This window comes from Eurosta solidaginis, chromosome 3 (genome assembly GCF_040869045.1).
Source record: "Eurosta solidaginis isolate ZX-2024a chromosome 3, ASM4086904v1, whole genome shotgun sequence".
NCBI classification, from domain to species: domain Eukaryota; kingdom Metazoa; phylum Arthropoda; class Insecta; order Diptera; family Tephritidae; genus Eurosta; species Eurosta solidaginis.
Window position 1 is genome coordinate 3,816,379 of NC_090321.1, and position 23,304 is coordinate 3,839,682.

A 23,304-nucleotide genomic window follows, 5' to 3' on the forward strand; every position below is an offset into this window, starting at 1 on the left:
TACTGTAAAGATATTAAATTTTTTGTTAAAATTTTACTTTAAAAAAAATTTTTTTTTAAAAGTGGGCGCGGTCCTTCTCCGATTTTGCTAATTTTTATTAAGCGTACATATAGTAATAAGAGTAACGTTCCTGCCAAATTTCATCATGATATCTTCAACGACTGCCAAATTACAGCTTGCAAAAGTTTTAAATTACCTTCTTTTAAACGTGGGCGGTGCCACGCCCATTGTCCAAAATTTTACTAATTTTCTATTTTGTGTCATAAGTTCAACTCATCTACCAAGTTTCGTCGCTTTATCGGTCTTTTGTAATGTATTATCGCACTTTTTCGGTTTTTCGAAATTTTCGATATCGAAAAAATGGGCGTGGTTATAGTCCGATATCGTTCATTTTAAATAGCGATCTGAGATGAGTGCTCAGGAATCTACATACCAAATTTCATCAAGATACCTCAAAATTTACTCAAGTTATCGTGTTAACGGACGGACGGACGGACGGACATGGCTCAAACAAATTTTTTTTCGATCCTGATTATTTTGATATATCGAAGTCTATATCTATCTCGATTCCTTTATATATGTACAACCAACCGTTATCCAATCAAACTTAATATACTCTGTGAGCTCTGCTTAACTGAGTATAAAAAAATAAGCATTTATTAAGGAATGTTAAATGTTCTGTTATAGGCTTATCGTTTTGAAAGAAGAAAATTTCCTACGTTAACGTGTTGAAAATTTCAGTTGTCGATGCAGCGACAATTGGACTTTTTGATGCCAAAACAACTTAGTTTATTTAATGTTCCATCCTAGGCTGTGAGTATTTAAAGTAGTTATCTATAATATAAAATCAAGTCGGGTTTTCCTTCTCCACGGTTTTGCATTCGTTGGAAAGGTCTCGGGCTCCATGAGGTTTAGTTATAGCAAAGAAAATTCAGGATCGATGCACAGGGTCTCGAGATATAGGCCAAAACGTGGATCAGGGTAGCACTAAGATGTATTTATAGAATATGGATATCAACTAAAAGCTGTTGAGGCGTGCTTTAGTAGAGGGTAATTTTCATACACCTGGGTGACTAGGGTCTCGAGATATAGGCCAAAACGTGGATCAGGGTAACACTAGGATGTGTTTTTACATTATGGATATCAAATTGAAGCTGTTGATGTGTGCTTTAGTACAGAGTAAGTTTTATTTCGCGGGGTGACTAGGGTCTCGACATATAGGCCAAAACGTGGACTTGGATACACCTAGAATGCCTTTTTACATTATTGGTATCAAATTGAAGCTGTTGATGTGTGCTTCAGTACAGAGTAAGTTTTATGCCGCGGGGTGACTAGGGTCTCGACATATAGGCCAAAACGTGGACCCGGATACACCTAGAATGTATTTTTACATTATGGGTATCAAATTGAAGTTGTTGATGTGTGCTTTAGTACAGAGTAAGTTTTATGCCGCTGGGTGACTAGGGTCTCGAGATGTAGGCCAAAACATGGACTCGATACACCTAGAATGTCTTTTTACATTATGGGTATCAAATTGAACTGTTGATGTGTGCTTTAGTACAGAGTAAGTTTTACACCGCTGGGTGACTAGGGTCCCGAGATATAGGCCAAAACATGGACCCGGATACCCCTACAATGTGTGTGTGTTATGGATATCAAATGAAAGCTGTTTCTGAGAGCTTTAAAGTAATTTTGATTGTGACATTCGATTTAGTCGCATAAACCTTGCAAAACTGATAAATATGCATGCGAAGCCGAAATAAACACATGAATTAATAATACCCACATACCTATTTATATACGTCCTTTTCGATTTGCCTGAAAATTGGTATATAAATTTGCCTATATTAGTATTTACGATGCTTTTTTCGGGCAAGAAGACCAGAGGCGGACTGAGATTGAGACTCGGAGTGGGACTGGGACTGAGACTCGGAATGGGACTGGAACAAAATACCTACCACCCTCTGGGACTGGCAATAAAATATGAAGAAGAATGAGAAAAACTTGAGAGAAGAGAAAAGAGAGGAGAAGGAGACTGAGAAAGAGATGAAATGAGACGAAAATGGAGATAGATGAAGCGAAAAATATGGAGGGAGGAGTGAATACAAAGATTAGGAAAAAGTGTAGAGGAGCGAGGGCAGAGTTAGACGGAAAAAGCTTATTAAAATGTATGCAGATAGACCAAATTTTGGGCAGAACAACGTCTGCCGGGTCTACTAGTGTACTTATAATTCGTAATATTTTGCTGGCTGTAAATGCTTTGTTTGATCCGAGTTTCAAATTCTACTACCTTTAAACTGTGTCACTCTCTTGCTTTCCCTTCTTTCTATTGAGGTCGATTTGCAGATACCCTTTTTACTTTTTGACAGTTTATTTTTTATCGCAATGGGTTATTTGTAAAAAGATATGAATGGCAACTTTTTTTTTCAAAAGGTATGTGTGGCACCATAATCGAAAGCGAAATGTTAAAAGTCATATCATTGGGATTACGATTGGCACTCATTTAAAATTTTTAAAAACACATTCCTATAACTTCGATATACATTGGAATGAACAGAGATATGTTTGAGAAACTGATCATGATCACGAGAGCGACCCATAGAAGAGGAACGAAACAAAAAACTGTGAACAAGGGGGAATAGCTTAAAAATGATCAGGCAGGAAAAATTGGGAAGGATAAACTGAAAATGTGATAAAGCAAAGCAGAATGCGAAAGAAAAACACTTCATAGAAGAAAAATGAATGGAGGAGGAAGACACAACAACAAGGACAATCGGAAAGAGAGTTGGGCTAGAGGCAGCGCGAGAGGGAAAGAAAACTGAAGGGAGGTGCATAGAGCGATAGGGAGTGCAAGGGGAGAAAAAATTAAAATAAAATAAGATGTAGAGGAAATGTAACGAAATAAGCAGGAAACATGGAAGAAGGATGAAGAGAGCGCGAGTAGGCGAGAGATTAATAGTAGAACTTACATACAATTTCTAATCATAACCGATACCTTGGACTCGACTAGAATATCGAATAGAAGTGCCAAGAATACGAGTCATGAGTCTAATGTTGTGATGAAAATTTTGATTATGATTTTGATATTATTGTTTTCCAATGCACATTAAACTACTTAAATGGTTAACAAGGAAATTTCAAAACAATGAATGTGTTGAAATCAGAACGAGTGGAACCCCATTTGAAGCGCAATAAAACACATACATCAACAACTACAATTCGCTAACTACATAATATGTATATTATAAGCAAAATTGAGTAGCCAAATGTCAGGGGTCGTCGGCATTGCAAGTTCTATTTTTAATACTTTACCTAACCAACTACTAGGCTAACCTTAAACTACGTTTGCATAAACTTTAGCCAAACTTAAACTCCAGTTAAACTGCAAAGCAGTTCCGTGGTGGAAACTATATTTGTAAATCACAATAGCTCTGAAATGGTAGATCGGATTGATAACATATGTAAACAATGGACAAATTGTACCCCAGAGGGTTAGGGGGCTTAGAATATACCTGCTATAGGTATGCCTGTCATAAGAGCCGACTAAAATACCAAACTGATTCAAGGGGTTATGTAGCGCAACCCTCTTAGCGCAATATATAGCTTGTCCAACCCAATTGTCAACCTCACCTGCCCTTGGCGAATCCTTTTTCATTAACAGCCGAGGCTCTGGCGACCCCGAACTCCTGAAGGATCTAGGGGCTGGGAGGGCGGTATGGACTAGAACGTATCATGTGGTCATACCAAATCGTTCCCGAGAGGGTCCGGCTAGACCCTTTATGGTGCTTGTTACCGGAACGTACCGGATCTGCATCCGGCAAAGGACCATCAACAGCGATAACGCTCCCCAAATCCTTCGGGGAGTATCCTTATCGCTACAACAACAACAACAAAAACAAGGGATAAATTGTACTTTTTGTTGTCCCTTAACTTATTATAATTTTTAGAAATAGTTTGACAGTGGCATATTATTATTTGAGTGAGAATGGTTTTATGTCATTTTTATGTCACTGATCCTAAAACGTAATGGAGGCCCAGTAGTTCAATCACTCTTTAAGGCCGGCTTTGGGGTAGGCTTTTTTTACGGCAACATTTGTTTTTTATTATCTAGATGATTTGTGGATACGGCAACAGCTGGTTTTTGTTTACCTAACAAACATGAAAAAAAATATTTCCGCAGCCTTCGAGAAATATATATCAAATACTGAAGTTGATATCCAATGTCATTCTCTAATCAGTGTCCAACGTTTGAGAGATTATGAGACACTTTTAGTTCTCAAATGAATATCTAGCACATTTCTCCAGTTGTTATCTTATATTGGATATCGAGTTGAGGTGGAGTTGAAAAACAATGTGTTTCAAGGTAGTACCACCAAAGGCAACAGCTTTTTATTGAGAGAAGTATTTTGGTTTGTAGCATTAATGAAGCGTTATAAATTAAAAACAAGTAAGGCAGTCTAAGTTCGGGTGAAACCGAACACTACTACCCAGCTGTACACTTGAAATGTTGTGTAGTGATACAAGGCTGCGCAATAAAACATATATGTATATATGGGGTATTCCATCCCATTTCGACCAATTTTGAACCCGACCCTTTTAGAATTGGCTGAAAGTTTTTCTTCTTTTTCTAGCTTACGAAAGACGTTTTTCAGAAGTTTTTCAAATTTTTTCATCCAACTCAAAAAAACTAATGAATTTTTAAAAAACACCGTTTTTATTTTCAAAATGCTATAACTTTTTCAAAAATTTACCGTTTGGGATCTTTTTTTTTCAAAAAAAAAATATGTTTTTAAATGTACTTTTCGGAAAAAATTCAAAAAAATTTTTTAAGTTTTTTTAGCTTCTTTTATTCGTCCACGACCCTCTTAGAAATCTTTTATATAAAAGTGGGCGTGGTTCTTAACCGGTTTCGTTAATTTTTCTTTAAAGCATTCCCTATAGTAAAGACAACCTCTCTGCCGAATTTTGTTATGATAGGTTTAACGACTTTTGATATATGATTAATATTATTTGTAAAATTGATTTCATCGCAAATGGGCGGTGCCACGCCCATTTTAAGACATTTTTTCAAATTTTTATCAAGAGTCTCAATATCAGTCCACATGTCAAATTTCAACATTCTAGGTGTATTATTTACTAAATAATCAGGTTTTTGTGTTTTCCAAAATGTTATATATATAAAAAGTGGGGGTGGTTATCATCCGATTTCGCTCATTTTCAATACCAGTCTATTCTGGGTCCAGAAAAGCTCGTGTACCAAATTTAGTGCAGATATCTCAATATTTACTCAAGTTATCGTGTTAACGGACAGGCGGACGGACGGACGAACGGGCGGACATGGCTCAATCAAATTTTTTTTCGATACTGATGATTTTGATATATGGAAGTCTATATCTATCTCGATTCCTTTATACCTGTACAACCAACCGTTATCCAATCAAAGTTATAATACCCTGCGTACAAGTACAGCGGGTATAATAAATTATACGTGTTTTATTTTATTTTCGTGAGAATACTATAGTATTGGAATAGTAAATTTGAGGCCAATTTGAGAAACACACTTGAGTACAAGTTGAGAACTATCTGTTTCTCTACATAAGTAACAGCACAAAAATTTCCTTTTTTGTTGAGAACGCTTCTAAAGTTTTAGAATCATCCTAGTTTTTTACATGAGCTATAACGGTACTCAAACCCAAATGCTTTTTGGATATATTCGCCGCCATTTCGAACGAGCTTAAATATCTGATAGATTAATTAGATTTTAACCCTGCCAACTGCAAAATAAGTTTAAGCGTAGTTTAGCTGACAAACTGAGTTGAACTTAAACTGAAAAACCGGTGCTTAAAAGGCTTGTCGCACCACTGCCGAGTGGTGACCCCGTTAAGAAAAAGTGTCAGTAGTATTCGTAAATGGCATGGAGAGGCCATGCAGAAAAAAGGCATTGCAAATATATAAAACACCTAACCGATACTGAAAGTCTTTGCTTTTGTTTCTGAAGTGATTTAATAAAAAATTAGATATAAAAAAATCTCTACACAAAAAAAGTTACATCACAAAATTGATGAGCCCGATATGCGCAACAAATGTCTCAGTGTTATTAATCATTTCTCTAACCAAGGCGAATTCAGTACCAGGTATTGTTATCCCAACACAAGGCGAATTCAATACCAGGTGGTGTTATCCCAACAGCTGATTGCTTCTTCTTGATAATTTTCCATACAAGGCCTTGTACAACAATATGTCAGTTAAACGAAATCAATTAAAATTTCCTTTTGACTTGACATTCTTCTGCACGCCGAATTGGTTGAATTCGCTTTGCCACCACCTTGTATAGATTCGCATTGTGTCTAAATATAATTTCTGTTTACTTTTTGAAGACGCGAGCTTGTCACTGAAATTTGCCCTAAATTTTGTTTATTTAAGTTTCATTAAGTTGTCTATAGAAATTTTTCTTTGTCACGCGAAACTTACAGCAATGTTCTAACAACAAAATAATCCCAAAATTAATGTAAACAAATGACAACAATGGAGGTAATCAATGAATGAATAAATGAATGTACGAGGAAATAAATAAAGGGAAATAAATGTTGCAACATTAAAGCCAATACAATGGCATGCGAGTATATAAAGAATTTAGAAGCGCATATTATATGGTGAAAATTACGTAATCAACAACCGTCAGAAATATATGGAGATACTCTTTTGGAAGTAAATACTACGTAACCGATTAAAGGAGTGGGTGTTTTGAGAAAAAGGTCTCATAATAAAGAATGAACTTAAAATTGCATTTCGACTGTCCTCAAATGAGTGATTTGAAGGCGTTTACATTGAGCGCTTTCAGTGAATCCAAATGTTGACCAATCGTTCAGTGATAACTTTCTGTACTGACAATTGATTATTTTAGATGCACTCAACGGTTGGGATTTCATCAAGGCGAATTCATTACAGGTGGTGTTATCCCATCAGCTGATTGCTTCTTCTTGATAATTTTCCATACAGCGCCTTGTACACCATGTCAGTTAATCGAAATCAATGAGAATTTTCTTTTGACTTGACATTCTTCCGCACGGCGAATTGGTTGAATTCGCTTTGCCACCACCTGGTATAGATTCGCCTTGGGATTTCAAGTTAAATTACTGAGCAGAAATTGTATGCGCTTCATTCGCTCAACGTGCTTATTCGGTTGCCAGACAGCTCTTAGAAATTTTAAAGTGTAGGTTATGAAAAAGTTTCTATCACTCAACTCACGGAAATATGTTTCCAACGTATCAACAAAAATAGTGCTCGCTTAAGGCGCCCATTGACCTCCTTCGAATTCCGTTTAACCTGCCTTGCATGACTCGACTGCGAGGACACCCAACCATCGCGAGAAAATGCACAGACGTAATTGATTAAGCAAAAGTACGATAAAAATTAGAAGCAAATATCAAATATTACCAAGCAGTTTCTAGTCAAATTGTCAGTTTGGCTTTAAAAAATAAGAAGAAATTATTATTTATGACTCTGGTACAGCACAAAGATTATGACAAGTCATTTAACCATTGCCTTCTTGCCGGTTTTTTTTTTAGTGAGAAAATGTCAATAGCTTGTATGGTTCGGATGTGTGGGTTGTATTTGCAGGCCAAATGCGATCAAATGCAATCAAATGAGCTATTTCGTATATGCGATTTGTAAAAGGAAATGCGTCGGTTTTGGAATTTTCGCCCAAGATGGCGCGTTTAGTGCAGTGTAAATGTGAGATAAGACTATCCTAAAAAATTTTCGAGCTACATACGTTTTCATAAAGCTTTCACAATAATATAGAAAGCATACAAAGAATACAGTCGAGCTTTTGCTTAAACAAAGTTTTATTTGTAGGCGTTTTTGCAGCTTCTTCTTAAGTTACAATTAAATTTAAAGTTCTTAAAATTTTCTAAAGAGTTTTCTTAAACTTTTGAGCGCCAAGCTTCAATTTCCACAAAAATTACTGTTTTGATTTTTAAAGGGAAAATCAACGGAAATCAATACTGCAAGTTCTTTAACAAAAGCATCCCCCAAAGAAAAACCGGAAACAATATCATAATGACACACCAGAAAATCAACGAAATCAAGAAGCTTTTTTGGAGCTTTCAGGTTTAGTTTTCACGCAAATTTAGGTTTAAATTATAAAGTTAATAGTTATTTGATATTTTCTAAACTCTTCCTATGATTATGATTATATTCCGTGCTTCAAGTGTATAGGGAGAACTTTCGAAATGTTTCGGAGAGCTTTTAAACTTTTAGTAGTTCGGAAAAGTTTTATAAGTGCGCTTTTAGAGTTTCCCACGGTGTTTTTTCTTTTTAATTTTTTAAAAAGTTTTTGCGAATTTCCTGCCTAACTTTTGTAAAAACTGTATAAAAAAATTGTGTTATTAAGTAATACTTAATTTTGTTTCTTTTATTATTTGTCTTTTTTTTTCAATGGTCATTTCCAACTCATACTTCATCCAAACTATGTTTTAGTGTAAGAACACTTTTTCCGCTACTTTTTGGCTTTTTTATATAAAGGTAGTGTCAAAAAATGTATCTTCCTTTTATTTTGAAATAAATATTTTCAAAAGTACTTACCTTTCCCATAAAACCAGTTCCGCCTGTTATAAAAACACTGCGCCCCGCATAAAATTGTGGAATGGACATATAACCGCTGGACAGCACATCGCCACCACCATTAAAGTGATCTATTTTCACATTATTCGCAGTTAATTTACTGCTGCCACCACTGTTAGCAGTGCCACCCAATAGATGTCCAGCACCTTCGGCATGCCCGTTGAGTAGCAGCATTTCATGTGAACTATTATTCGAACTTTCCATTATATATTTTTATTTACTTTAATTTAGTTTTTTACTTAAGTGGAGTTACAATAAGAATATTTTAAGTTTGGTAAGTATGGGATAAATTTTTTTTTTATGTGATTAATAGTTAGGTAAGTAGTTATTAGAACTAGATTTTTTGTTTTAATGTAATGGAATGATTTAGGACTTTATTTGTTCGTTTTTTGCTTATAGTATTGAATGGCGAAATTTCGGTTCTATTTTTTGGAAAGTCGATTTTCTATTTGGATGAGTTCTTCGATTTTGCCGTTTTTTTATAGCTGAGAGGATAGAAGACTTGAAGTTGAGAGTATTTAAAGCAAAGATTATACTCGTAATTTAATTTTGAAATTATAAGCTGTTTTTTTTTCTAGTAAATAATTAATTGCTAACTTTATTTTATTTTACACAATTTTTCTTTTTACAATTATGTTTATTTAACTTTTTACTAAATTAGGAAGCAGTAATTTGTTTGAATGTGCGCGGTTTCTATTCTTGTTTTAGTTTATTCTTATTCTGTTTTTCTTTTTGCTTATTTTATGCTTTAGTTAATGCTTTAATTGTTTGCTCAATTATTTTATTGCTTGGCTTAAAAAGCTCGCGAATAAGTCGGTTTTAAGAACTAATTATTGCTCAGCAGCTTATTACAAACAATTTCATAAAAATCTATTTTTAGATTTTTTCTTTCTTTGGAGGGGCTTTTGTCAACTTTTTCTTTGCTTTACAAAAAACAAATTCTTCTTTTGTCAATGAAGAAACTTATTTCTATATTCAACTTTTTGTTTAGATATTCTTAATCTTTGTTTATGTTTTTTCTTCTTTTTTTTGTGGCGTTGGAAGCGTACGGGAAGATGTAAGTGACAGAGTTGCCAGAAAATTTTTCCCACGATCGATTGTTTATTTTTACTAAAGAGAAACGTAGAATTGCTAGAGCCTTTAATATAGATTTAAATAATAAAGTACATTCTTCCTCTAATAATTAATTTTCATTTCCTTTCGTTTCCTTTTCTTTTATTTTCCTCATGGAAAATGTTATTCGTTCGTAGATTTTTCTTCTTCTTTAATTATAGTTTTGTTATTTATTTTTTATTTAGTAGAATGTATGAACATTTTTTCTGCTTCTTTATCAACTGCTTACGTAGTTTGTCGTTTCTTCTTTTGAGCGTTTATTCATGTTGTTCGTATTTCATAATTGCATTCATTTCGTTTCGAATATATTGAAGAGTATTCGGTGTACAAAATTAGTGCAATTAACTGTAACGAGAAAGAAACACAAATCGGATTAAATTTTGTGTTCAGGTGTAAAGTAAAAAAAATTGAAATTTATTTCTCTTAACTTAAATATATAAATACAAGGCGGGAGCTCATCTTCCCATTTGCGTCGTGCTCCTTTTTAATTTTTCCTACAACTTGGCGGGACGGGACCTACATGTTTTGCGCCGACTCCGAATGGCATACGCAAGGCAGATGAGTTTTCACTGAGTAGCTTTCCGCGCTTAGAAACCTTTTCTTCTAATTGAAAAAAACCTCCTAATTTGTAAAGCGCGTAACCTAGACTCTTGAAAAGTATGAACAGCAGCAAACAGGCAAATTGTGAGTGGCAATTTTTATCAAATTTCGAAGTTTTCGAAAAATTTCGAAAATTCTAGAAAATTTTACGAAAGTTTCGAAGTTTTAATTTGGAAATTTCTGAAATTGCAGTATGTCTGCAGTTTTGTAGCCCAATCAATTTTAGTACAACAAAGTACAAATTATAGTTCGCTTAAATTGGCACTGATTTTTTACCATTTCTTTTATCCGAAGGGTGTTTCAGATTTTCTTCCATATAAAGTGCGCATAATTATAGTTTTTATATGGAAGCAAGTCTGAAAAGCCCCCCGAAAAAAGAATTGTCGAAAAGCAATATGAATTTTGATACTTTGGCAGACTAAATTTTGGGCTACAAAACTGAAGACTCAAACAAAAAAATTCAGAGAACTCTGAATAAAAAGTTTGAAAATTTCGTAAGAGTTTTTCGCAAAACGATTTGAGATCGGTTTTATTAATTTTATTTACAAAACTCATAGCACTAAAAAATAAATTTTCGTCACCCTGTTAGTGCAGCAAAACGGGACTTTTTTAAATATTTTCTGTATCTTATTATCCATTTTAAATTCTGCACTGTGGTAAATACTAAAAAATAGGCAACTTGTTTGCTCAGATAAGGATGTACATATAAGCGATATCTGTATATATTCTTACTTTATTTAAAAATTTTAATTTTCTTTATTTTTGGATATATGGCTTGAGCAAAGGCTGCCTTTTTTAGGAAACCGTCGATAAAAGCTAAACGCTGCCAGATGGGTGAATGACTACTTGGAACGAATAATGCTCTTTGCACTAAATAATAATTCATTCAAATCAATGATCAAATAGATAAATTATAAGGAACAAGCTAATTACGCTATTTTTACAGGGTCTGATATTTTTTGTAAATATTTTATTAATCTTCAGGAGGTAAGTATTCGAAGTATTCCAACTGATCCCATTTTTAACTTCTTTTTGTTATACGCTCTTATACAGATTGAGTGACACCACAGCAAAATGTACCTAGGGAACACTTTAGGAGTTGCATCGGTTAAGGCTTGGTTTCCTCCAAAAGCGGTGCCGCTATGGTACGACCGCTACAGAGCGGCCGCTTTACTCACCGTTTTCAGTGGCACCGCTTTGTTGGAGACTACGAACTGTTACGGCAGACGATTCGCAAAATTAAATTTTGCATTTTTGCGTGTTTTTTTTTTTTTTGGTATTATTTTTTTTTTTAAATAAACGGACAAGAAAAGCATTTTAACTCAAAAATGTTTTTTTTTATTAATAATTTCAATTATTTGACAAAATTTTCACCGCTTTGACAATAGCGGCCTCAAAAAACTGTGATGAACTAGTTTCTACCGTCATGGCGGCAGTAATATTTTAAGCCCATCCGCTATATTACGTTACGGTGAACTTCACCGTCTTCTTAGTTTCCACTTTTACACTGCAACATTTTTGACAACATACTCTACCGCTATGTAACGGCTGCTATATAGCGGCACCGCTTCCGAGGAAACCAAGCCTTTAGTTATACAGGAAAGCTCTTCCTTTGCCTGCATAATTGAGTTATGTAATATAGCCGTATTCGGGTATCTGGTCGAATCTGTTCTATGTTCTGTTCTTGGTAATGATCCAGAACACTCATATTCTTAGTTTATTGATCTAAAATATGGACACTTAAATAAAAATATGTTTTCAAATTTTCCTCACAAACTCGTACATAATTCTATAACCCGTTTCCAAAAAACTAAGCATATTTTATCTGAAAAGAAATTTCTCATCGCCGCCAATGATAAATTCAAACTATAGCTTTCTCCGCCACTAAGACATGACTTAATTAGCTTTTTGACTTGAACTTAAGAACAACACTTGTACACTTTTTTTTCAACCACAGTATAATCGAGTTATAATTATTATTTAAACACGAAATTCTTCTTTTTTAAGATACATATATTAATTAAGGTCCTTTCTGACCATACTTATAAGCATACGCAGTTTTATTTTGACAATATAAGTTCCACACTCACTTGAACACGCTGTTCGCGTACCAGCAATATCTCTTAACTTATTCAAATTAATGAATGAATTGCAAAGGAAACTTGCCGAAGGACTTGGTGGGCGTATACAAAAACACGTACGAGTACATAAATTTTAATTCACCAAGAAATCCACAACCGAGACTGAGCGCCGTGTAAATTTGCATATGCACTTTAGAACATAATCTTTGTAGCAGATATAAGTACAGTTAGGAAGAGTGTATGTAAGTAAGTAGGCAGCAATTACGACTAAGTAAGCAAGTAGTCAAGACGTTATGTAAGTAAGTAGATAAGCACACTTAGTAATGCCGGGTGGCTCGTTCGTCTTAAACCGCGCGTTAGAAAACCAAAGCTGCGAATGCGATGAGACGCTATAAAGTCGCAGATATTTGTAGCTTCCGCATTAAACTCGAAAATCAAATTTTTATTTAAAAAATATAGACAAGTAAGTAAAAAGTATGCAAACACAAAAAAACAAGCTGCGAAAAAGGCCGGAAGAGCTTGCAACAAAACTAGCTGAGGGCTGAGGGTGTCGGGGGACCTCAGAACATTAGCAAAATATAATGAGCATTGTGAAGGTACAAAGGGCAGTTAAATAAGAAAAGCAGAGAGTGAAAGGTTTATACAACAACAACAATAACAAGTAGGATTAAAGCAACAGTTGTACATAATAATAATTGTACAGAGTGTAAGCCGGCATTGCGGGTGCTTACAAGTACAGTCTCCCAACAAACATTTAGGTTAGAAAACGATTAGAAGACGAATCGAATTCTAATGTATTTCTCTAATGTAGAAGGTTAGAGGACTGCGAAACTGTCGCGAATTATAGCATTCTCGACAAAAAGGGGACTTCGTTCTCGATATCGATAAAAGGGTTAGAATTCTAATCAGAGAAATTTTCATTGTTTCATTACATCAAATACGTTTATCTGGTTATAATCCTATGTATTAAGAATAAACATATTTCAAAGGCTTTTTCTATTATAATAAATTAAAACCGTACCTAAATATTGAGGTCAGCATTGGTTTGAGGTACGGATGAGGAAGCGTTTTCTTCATGTCGTGCAAATAATCGATAACTGTGACAATAATCATAACATCGGATTTCTAGTGGTAGTCGAATCGTTTCACAGTCGAATTCTAACCTAGTTCACTAACCTAGTTTTCGATTCGAATTGCATTAGAATTCTAATGTAAAATTACAATATTTCTCTAACGTTAGAAACTATGTTTGCTGGGCTCAGCCCATTTGCACACACTCGCATTATTTGTTTATGTGCAGGCTAAGTAGTGTGTTTTTGGGGTTTGGGGGTGCTCACAAGCGTAGTCATATTTTTATACTCAGTTGAGCAGAGCTCACAGAGTATATTAAGTTTGATTGGATAACGGTTGGTTGTACATATATAAAGGAATCGAGATAGATATAATCAGGATCGAAAAAAAATTTGATTGAGCCATGTCCGTCCGTCCGTCCGTTAACACGATAACTTGAGTAAATTTTGAGGTATCTTGATGAAATTTGGTATGTAGGTTCCTGAGCACTCATCTCAGATCGCTATTTAAAATGATCGATATCGGACTATAACCACACCCACTTTTTCGATATCGAAAATTTCGAAAAACCGAAAAAGTGGGATAATTCATTACAAAAAACCGATAAAGCGACGAAACTTGGTAGATGAGTTGAACTTATGACGCAAAATAGAAAATTAGTAAAATTTTGGACAATGGGCGTGGCACCGCCCACTTTTAAAAGAAGGTAATTTAAAACTTTTGCAAGCTGTAATTTGGCAGTCGTTGAAGATATCATGATGAAATTTGGCAGGAACGTTACTCTTATTACTATATGTACGCTTAATAAAAATTAGCAAAATCGGAGAAGGACCACGCCCACTTTAAAAAAAAATGTTTTTTAAAGTAAAATTTTAACAAAAAATTTAATATCTTTACAGTATTTAAGTAAATTATGTCAAGATTCAACTCCAGTAATGATATGGTGCAACAAAATACAAAAATAAAAGAAAATTTAAAAACGGCCGTGGCTCCGCCCTTTTTCATTTAATTTGTCTAGGATACTTTTAACGCCATAAGTCGAACAAAAATTAACCAATCCTTTTGAAATTTGGTAGCGGCATAGATTTTATGGCGTTAACTGTTTTCTGTGCAAATGGGCGAAATAGGTTGGTGTCACGCCCAGTTTTTATACACAGTCGTCCGTCTGTCCTTCCGCATGGCCGTTAACACGATAACTTGAGCAAAAATCGATATATCTTTACTAAACTCAGTTCACGTACTTATCTGAACTCACTTTATCTTGGTATGAAAAATGAACGAAATCCGACTATGAACACGCCCACTTTTTCGATATCGAAAATTACGAAAAATGAAAAAAATGCCATAATTCTATACCAAATAAGAAAAAAGGGATGAAATATGGTAAGGTAATTGGATTGTTTTATTGACGCGAAATATAACTTTAGAAAAAACTTTATAAAATGGTTGTGACACCTACCATATTAAGTAGAAGAAAATGAAAAAGTTCTGCAGGGCGAAATAAAAAACCCGTAAAATCTTGGCAGGTATTACATATATAAATAAATTAGCGGTATCCAACAGATGATGTTCTGGGTCACCCTGGTCCACATTTTGGTCGATATCTGGAAAACGCCTTCACATATACAACTACCACCACTCCCTTTTAAAACTCTCATTAATACCTTTAATTTGATACCCATATCGTACAAACATATTCTAAAGTCACCCCTGGTCCACCTTTATGGCGATATCTCGAAACGGCGTCCACCTATGGAACTAAGGATTACTCCCTTTTAAAATGCTCATTAACACCTTTCATTTGATACCCATATCCTACAAACGCATTCTAGAGTCACCCCTGGTCCATCTTTACGGCGATATCTCGAAAAGGCGTCCATCTATAGAACTTAGGTCCACGCCCTTTTGAAATACTCATTAATACCTTTCATTTGATACCCATATCGTACAAACGCATTCTAGAGTCAACCCTGATCCACCTTTATGGCTATATCCCTAAATGGCGTCCACCTATATAACTATGGCCCACTCCCTCATAAAATACTCTTTAATGCCTTTCATTTGATACACATGTCATACAAACATATTCCAGGGTTTCCCTCGGTTCATTTTCCTACATGGTTATTTTCCCTTATGTTGTCACCATAGCTCTCAACTGAGTATGTAATGTTCGGTTACACCCGAACTTAACCTTCCTTACTTGTTTATTATAGGCTTTTTATTTTATTTATTTTTTCTTTAGTGTTTTTTATTTTCTGTTTTTATTTATTTATTTAGATCAATGATGCGCTGCAATTATTTGTGGGTGAGTAAATCTCAGTTATAGACAATGCTTCTATCAATTTTAATTTTAAAGTTCAACTTAAAACATTATAACAGTTTAAACCTCTTAGAAATGGGCTATTCACAATGTCCCCCATTCGCCGTATGTGCTATGCTGCAATAAACTTTTATACCGGAAACCATGGAATCAACTCAATACACTCTTGTGAGTTGCCCAAATATGTACTTGTGAATAAGCCTTAATTTTACTCGCAATTGATTTTATTGGCCTATTGATAAAGGATTCCAGGTTCGATTCGAACTCAAGGGCAGAATAATAATTTTTATGATAATTATAATTTTTTTTAAATTTTTCTATAATTGCAAAATTCATTTCACTGGAATTTTATAGGATCTAGAACTTTCCCTTACACTTAACTAGGTCGGTTTTTTTGTTTGCATTGTGCTGAGCAAACATTTTGAAATTTCAATGAGTAGAGATCGTTCAAACAGATTTTTAGCGATTGAGTATAGGTACATATTTAACATCATTGTTTTAAATTATTCTTATGTGACCCTTTATGCCTCTTATTCACTACTAACTATTCAGTAATCTGGTTAGCTGGTGCTCTGTTAATATCATATCACTCAGCCTAAATAAATTCAAATCCCTTTCTAGGAGATCGTTGCATATCCATAATTACACTATGGGTCACTATAAAGTTTAACAACTTACTACCTTTATTCACTAAGGTGTAACCATAGACTCTTAACTGGACTTTATATTACATACTAAAAGCTGTGTGAACAGGCCTGAGTTGACACTTTTCACCTTATTAGTAAAACTTATTTTGCAAAATGCTTCAACCACGAAACAATTTTAAGCATCTAATTCAGGCCGTCTAGACATTTTCAATCACTTTCCTCAAACACGTGCAGATGAGAACATTAGAACTCATTTGGATACCTCTTTTTCAATTTTAATAATTAAAAAGTGTATACTTGTTGCCTTAAATTATTGAAAACAAAAAATCGGGCAGGAGGCGTGGAAATAAGTCCTTTCCAACTTCCCACACAGTGTTTTCTAGCTGTTGTGTGATAGTTGTACATCTGCTGTGCGAAATCACGTCCACTCCGACCGCATACTCTTACAATTAATTACGTACGTTGAGAGTTTCAAACTACGAGAAAAATATAATAAATTGAAAACTTATCTTTCGAGCCAAACACGTACTATTGTGCGGAGTACCGTGTATCCCGACATCATTAAAAAGCAATTAAGCAAGTGGGGGGAAGAGGAACCTATCAACAAACTTCTACTATGGTGCTCGGTATGACATCCACCCCGACATCGACAACAATAAAATTCTGAATTCATGTAAACAACATAGTATCTCAAAACTAAGTCCAATAAATCTGTAATATTGTTTTTATTTTCTTATAAAGTTGTCTAAACAGAATATCTTTAAATATATTAAGGGAGTTCAGAGTTTTGTGTATTTGATGTGATTTGGTGGAAACGTTGCTAGAGCAAATGAAAACTACGGATCGTAAACAATTTTTTTCGTTTTCGATTTTTTTCTTTGCATATTTTGTTTTGTTTTAAACAGTTGTTGATTTGCTAATCAAAATTGAAAAAAAAGCTCCGGTTTTGGATGTTGCGTATTTGCGATGACGTAGCAAATGCATAGACGTGTGAGTGTATTGTAAAAAATATGCTACACATTGTAATGCAAAGATGCTAGGCCATTTGAGCAGAATCGTGAACTCCCTTAATGAACGTCTAGCTTCTAAGATTTGATGAAGCTACAGATAAAATAATTAAATTAAATAAAGCAGTTATTTTACTGAAATACTTCTTACTAGTATATGTGTATTTATATGTAACTCATATTTTTCCAAAATGGACATTTTGTTTATTATTAAAATCATAAAGAATATCTGCAAATTAACCGATACTTGATGAATGCAAAATATTGATACTACTCACTTAGTATTGACATCAATCACTATTTGTGTATAAGGTACAATCGAAACTTTACATTTTCATAGTTAAATATTTGACAATTCAAGCAAATGCAAATTTTTGTATTTGAGCGTTAACATAAACATATTTGTAGGCTTTTTACGTCAAAGCAATACATTTATTATTCTAAAACAAAACATTTACATACACAAATGGCACTTTTTTAGTTACACAAATATGTACAAATGCTGTCTTCCCAACTTAGGGCGTTCCTTGCTCAAATGTACAGCAGCGCACACGAAAATAGCAGTGGAAATTTTTATCAAATTTCGTTAGTCAAGTTCTTCTTTTTATCTTCTGATAAATATTTCAAGAAAATCTTATGAAAATTTCGAAGTTTTTCTTTAGAGTTTCCCGAAATTTTTTGAGTTACGTACTGCAGTCCAATCCATATTAGTTTAAAATTCGTATTGATTTTTGGAAACTTTTTTTTCGAAAGTTATTTTTTATTTCTTCCATTGCTTCATATTTTGTATGGAAGAAAATCTGAAATAACCGTCGTAAAGGGGACAAATCAAATATTAATGCGAATTTCGATAGACTGATTACTTGTATTTTATTAAACTAGAATTGATTGGGCCACAAAATTGCATACATAAAATAATTAAGAGAGCTCTACACAAAAATTTCGTAATTTTTGTAAAATTTATAGAAGTTTTCAAATTCTTCCGAAAAGTTTTTTGAGATTGGTTTTTATGCTTTCAGTTACAAAATAGAAGTTTTTTATCGAACTATCGAGAATTAAAAAGAAGTATAGTTTGAACGACGGAATCTGCTAAAAAATTACACTGCTTATTTCGTGTTTGCTGATGTAAGAAGGTAACTTTTTCTTTGTGTAGTTTATGTTGAATTAATGGTTTTCTGATAGACTTAATTGGCATAAGAAAGTACGCTATGCAATTACGTTAAAAATAGCAAGTTTCGAGAGTAAAATGGAAAACTTTCTAGGTTTTCTATGGTTTCTAGAGAGCGAGAATGACCCTATTGTAATAAACGTAAAATATTAAATATACTTTCATTTAAATATTATCTGAGCACATAAATATGTTATTCGTGTTTTACGTACATTTAGATAAGCTTTGTGAAATTAGACTTTTTTTAATTTAGCAACAAAAGCCCAGCATGGGAAAAAACTTCAGCTCATGCAAATGACATTTCAAAGAAATTTTTGAGTATGCAAATATTTATGTTTACTTAAGCAGGTGCATGTTTAAATATATTAAATGCATGTAGCTTTTTGTTTATATACATACATGTGTACATACATACATATGCACATGGGGCATTCCATGGTTCGGAAGTCATACGATTTTTACAGTGCATTGGACGTATGGAAAATATATATTTTTGTCATAGAAAATTCCGAAATAACCATGCATTTGCATGGGACATAATATTTCAAAAATAATTACATTGTTTTATTTAAAACCAATACTGAAAATAAGGGACCGGTGCGTATACGTAACATTTTTCTTATTACTTGGTATTAAAGAGATCTCCATACGTACATACATACAAATATAAAAGGGTAGCTAATATAAGCTTGTTAAAAAATCAAACAGGTAGGTAGACGTTTTATAATGACTTTGTCCCGCACGTCACCGGTAAAAATTTGTTACCGCAGTATTTTATTACCGAAAATCGTTACCAGTTCATGTAACCGCGATTCTGGCGTGTACCGTTATACTGTTTACTGTCAAAAGATGCGCAATTGAGAATTTAATGAAAATGTGAACTTTTGTTAAATTTTATGTTAAAACGTATTGTTTGAAAATTCTTTAACACTAATATGGATAAAAATTTTTTTTTTTTTTTTTTTTTTGTTCAAATAAATATTTATCAAACACGTGCAATTTTGCATGGTAACAAGACATTGCCACCTATTTTGCTGGTACGTATGTAACGTTATTATCCGCAATCAGAAGACAAAAAGTAGGTTCTCATTTTCGTAAACGGTAAGAAGAATTTTGTTACCAGTTTGGAATAAGAGCGTAAAACAACAAAAATATTATTACATTTATTTAATACAAGTTTTCAGCGTCGTGAAACTGTTTGCGTAAGACACGTACCAAATTCAGTTTTTAAATTTTGATCCACCTATACAAAAAAAGTAATTCTTTGGTTATATCAAATATATAGTTTATGCATTTAAATTCTCTCAAATTTGATGAAATTACGGGCACAGGATTAGTCGAATTTTTGCAGGTCTTTAGGACTCAAAAATTTCACTAAACTTTTTATGATATTTTTTTGATACATTTTTTTTTCTACTAAACTTTTTATGATATATTTTTGATAAATTTTTTTTTCTATTATTGCATCAATTTTGAATTATTCTGCCTCTTGGGGATGAGATCGAGAATCGGATCACTTTAAAAAATAAAGGCCACCGTAATGTGCATATGTTATGTATGCAATAAACCATATAAATTATACAGCCTATTAAATGTTTTATGTGGTTTTGCATTTCTATATTTCTGTCTACTAGTTACATATGGGGCATTCCATGCTACGACATCTACGGCCAATCTAATGAAATTTTCAAATGCAACTTAAAACAAGTCAAGGTGTCTAAGTTCGGATGTAACCGAACATTATATACTCAGCGTAAGCTTCAATTGCACATTTCATTTAAGATAAATTACTTTTCTACATAAAACGTGGCACCTCCTCACATTGGGGATTAAGCACTAATTTCATTGAAAACCACTTAAAGGTTCGAAAAGTCAACCGATTGCAACAATGCTTACACAGAAATTTTCGTAATTGAATTCTGAAGAGACTCACATCGCTTAATTCTTCAAATTAATTTGTTTATTAAACAATTTGTTGCAAAATAGCCTATTCTTTGCAGAACTTTATATTATAATACGTATTTATGTATCACTTTCATGACATACAATTTTTGCTCAATACTTAAGAGAATGATATACACTTTAAGAGATAGTAGGTATTGCTAATTGACATTCGTTTTGCAAAATTAATTTGTTTAAACATTTTTTTTAAGAACATTTTGCAAAATTGTTTTTTTTTTTTTCAAAAATTTTTTTTTCTAATTAATTTTAAAAATTGGGCGATGTGAGTATCTTCAGAATTCAATTACAAAAATTTCTGTACAAAAATTATTAAAATCGTTTAATATTTGTGATATGTAGGTGTTTTTGAAAAGTTCGTCCCCAATGTGCGCCCATTTAAAAAAAATGTCTCCCCATTTCCTCTTACAATAAAACTCGATAAGTGAAATATCATTGATTCAAAATTATTTTTTGCTAAGTTATAGCTTATTATTCTAGTCTACGACCCTTTTAAACCTTTTAAACATGTATTATATATAAGTTGCCATGGTCTTTAACCGATCCCGTCCATTTTTACTAGAAATATTTTCTGCTATAAGGAAAATATATGTACACAATTTCATTACCGTTAATTTTTCTTCGAGTTATGGCTCCCAAAACATAGAAAATTGCTTAGTCATAAAAGGGGCGGTGCCATTTTCAAAAATTTTAGTGTTTTCCAATTTAATGTTATAATTTAATTTATAAAGTAAAATTCTATTGATACAAAGCTCTTTTTCGCTAAGATATAGCTTATTATTTTCGTCTACGACCCTTTTTTTTTTTAAGGGACGTTGTGGCAGCGCGCTGCCCTCAAGTGGCCCAATGAAACCAGGCTAATCCTGTTCACGCGATCGATTTTTATATATATATAATAACTTTTTCATTCTTTTTTTATTTTGCCGAGTCTTTGATGGGCAGCGGTTTGTCAAGCGTCACGATCTGAGACTGCTCAGCTACAGAAGAAATTTCATCAGCCAAGCGTAATACTTAAAGAGAACAGAAGCAAACGTATTATACATTAATTAAGAGAGGTGAGAACAATCTTTTTTATAGAAATGTGTTTGAGTGAGAGTTATAATCTTGGCATATACGCCGAAAAGGTTCATTTTGTTCGAAATTCGTTCTACATTGTTTCAGCAGAAGAGGTTTGAAGTGTCTCGATGTCCGAGAGGGAACGCAAAAGTTCACTTCATTCAGAAGGAATGTGCTCGAAATTGATCCATTTAAAAGTTTTGTCATAAATATTACACCAAGCATTTCCCTTCGACTAGCAAGAGTTGGAAGAATGATAAGCTTTAATCGATTAGTATAAGGTGGAAGATTAGTTAAAGAGTCCCATTGAAAATTTCTTAAGGCAAATAGTAAAAATTGTTTTTGTATTGATTCGAGACTGTCTGCATGGACTTGATAACGCGGATTCCAAATTATCGAGCCGTATTCTAATATTGGCCTAACTAATGTTGTAAAAAGTGCTTAAGTTGTTTAAGGGTCGTTAAATTCTTTTGACCACCGTTTAACAAATGCAAAAACACCTTTGCCTTTATTCACTGTAGCATTAATATGAAGATTGAAACTAAGTTTGGAATCCATCATGACTCCCAAGTCAATAAAATTATTTACAGTTTCTAGACTATAGTTGTTAATTGTATATGAAGCTGGTGGCGAAACTCTCCGAGAAAAACACATGAATTTACATTTTTTGAGATTGAGCGGCATATAATTTACATTGCACCAGGTAACCAAGTGATTTAAATCCATTTGATGCAAGGAATGTTCCTCAACGGAGGAACATGATTTGAAAAGTTTTACATCGTCCGCGTACATCAAGATTTTTGAGTATTTAATTGTACCAGATATATCGTTTATGAACAACAAGAACAGAGTCAGACCAAGATGGCTGCCCTGAGGAGCACCAGAAGAAACATTGATGACCCCAGAAAGTGTAGTTTTAAAGATTACTTTTTGCGTACGATAACCAAGATACGAAGAAATCCAACATATAAGACGGGGTTGAAAACCGAGTTGACTGACCTTATGAATAAGTAATGGGTGTGATACTTTGTCGAAAGCTTTACTGAAATCGGTGTAAATTACATCAGTATGAAGGCCTTTTCTAAATCCATTAGAAACGTGGGTGGTAAATTCTAGTAAATTGGTGATAGGTGATTTGCCCTTACAGAACCCATGCTGCGAGCTTGCAATTATGGGGGAAATAGAGAATGTTAGGTCGTGGGTAACAATAGCCTCAAATAACTTTGGGATAGCGGATAAATTTGCTATGCCCCGGTAGTTTTCTATTGAAGACCTGCTTCCATTTTTATGAAGCGGAATAAGAAAAGATTACTTCCATATTGTTGGGAAAACGCCATAAATTAAAGATAAATTAAATAAATCTGTTAGCGGCTGATAGTTGTTTGGAGCACATTTTTTAAGAAAGTGTGTCGGGATCCTGTCTGGACCGTATGAATATGATACTTTTAAAGTTTTTAAATAAGATAATACAACTTCTGAAGATATAAATGGAGCTCTGATTGAATAACATGAATCAATATGGTATGGGTAGTCATTAGGTGAAACGTTAGTCTCAATAAAGTAATTTGATTTGAAAAATTCCGCAAAGAAGTCGGCGATCTCTTGATCATCGCCGGAAATATTATCTTGGAATTTCATGGATGATGGAAACCCTTTC

At 33.7% G+C, this 23,304-nt stretch overlaps 1 protein-coding gene across 10 annotated transcripts in view; it reads right to left on the reverse strand.

Annotated features, from left to right (window-relative positions):
* The window catches only part of LOC137243131 (putative fatty acyl-CoA reductase CG5065), a 129,711-nt gene that overhangs the window by 22,728 nt on the left and 83,679 nt on the right, over window positions 1-23,304 (reverse strand). For 9 of the 10 annotated variants that reach the window (XM_067770443.1, XM_067770442.1, XM_067770439.1 and 6 more), the window contains one exon: window positions 8,587-10,083. In XM_067770443.1, coding sequence (XP_067626544.1) covers window positions 8,587-8,829 — 243 coding nt within the window. In that variant the 5' untranslated portion in view covers window positions 8,830-10,083. Of the gene's footprint in view, window positions 1-8,586; window positions 10,084-12,428; window positions 12,799-23,304 lie in introns of those variants that run through there. The other variant, XM_067770436.1, reaches the window with a different exon arrangement.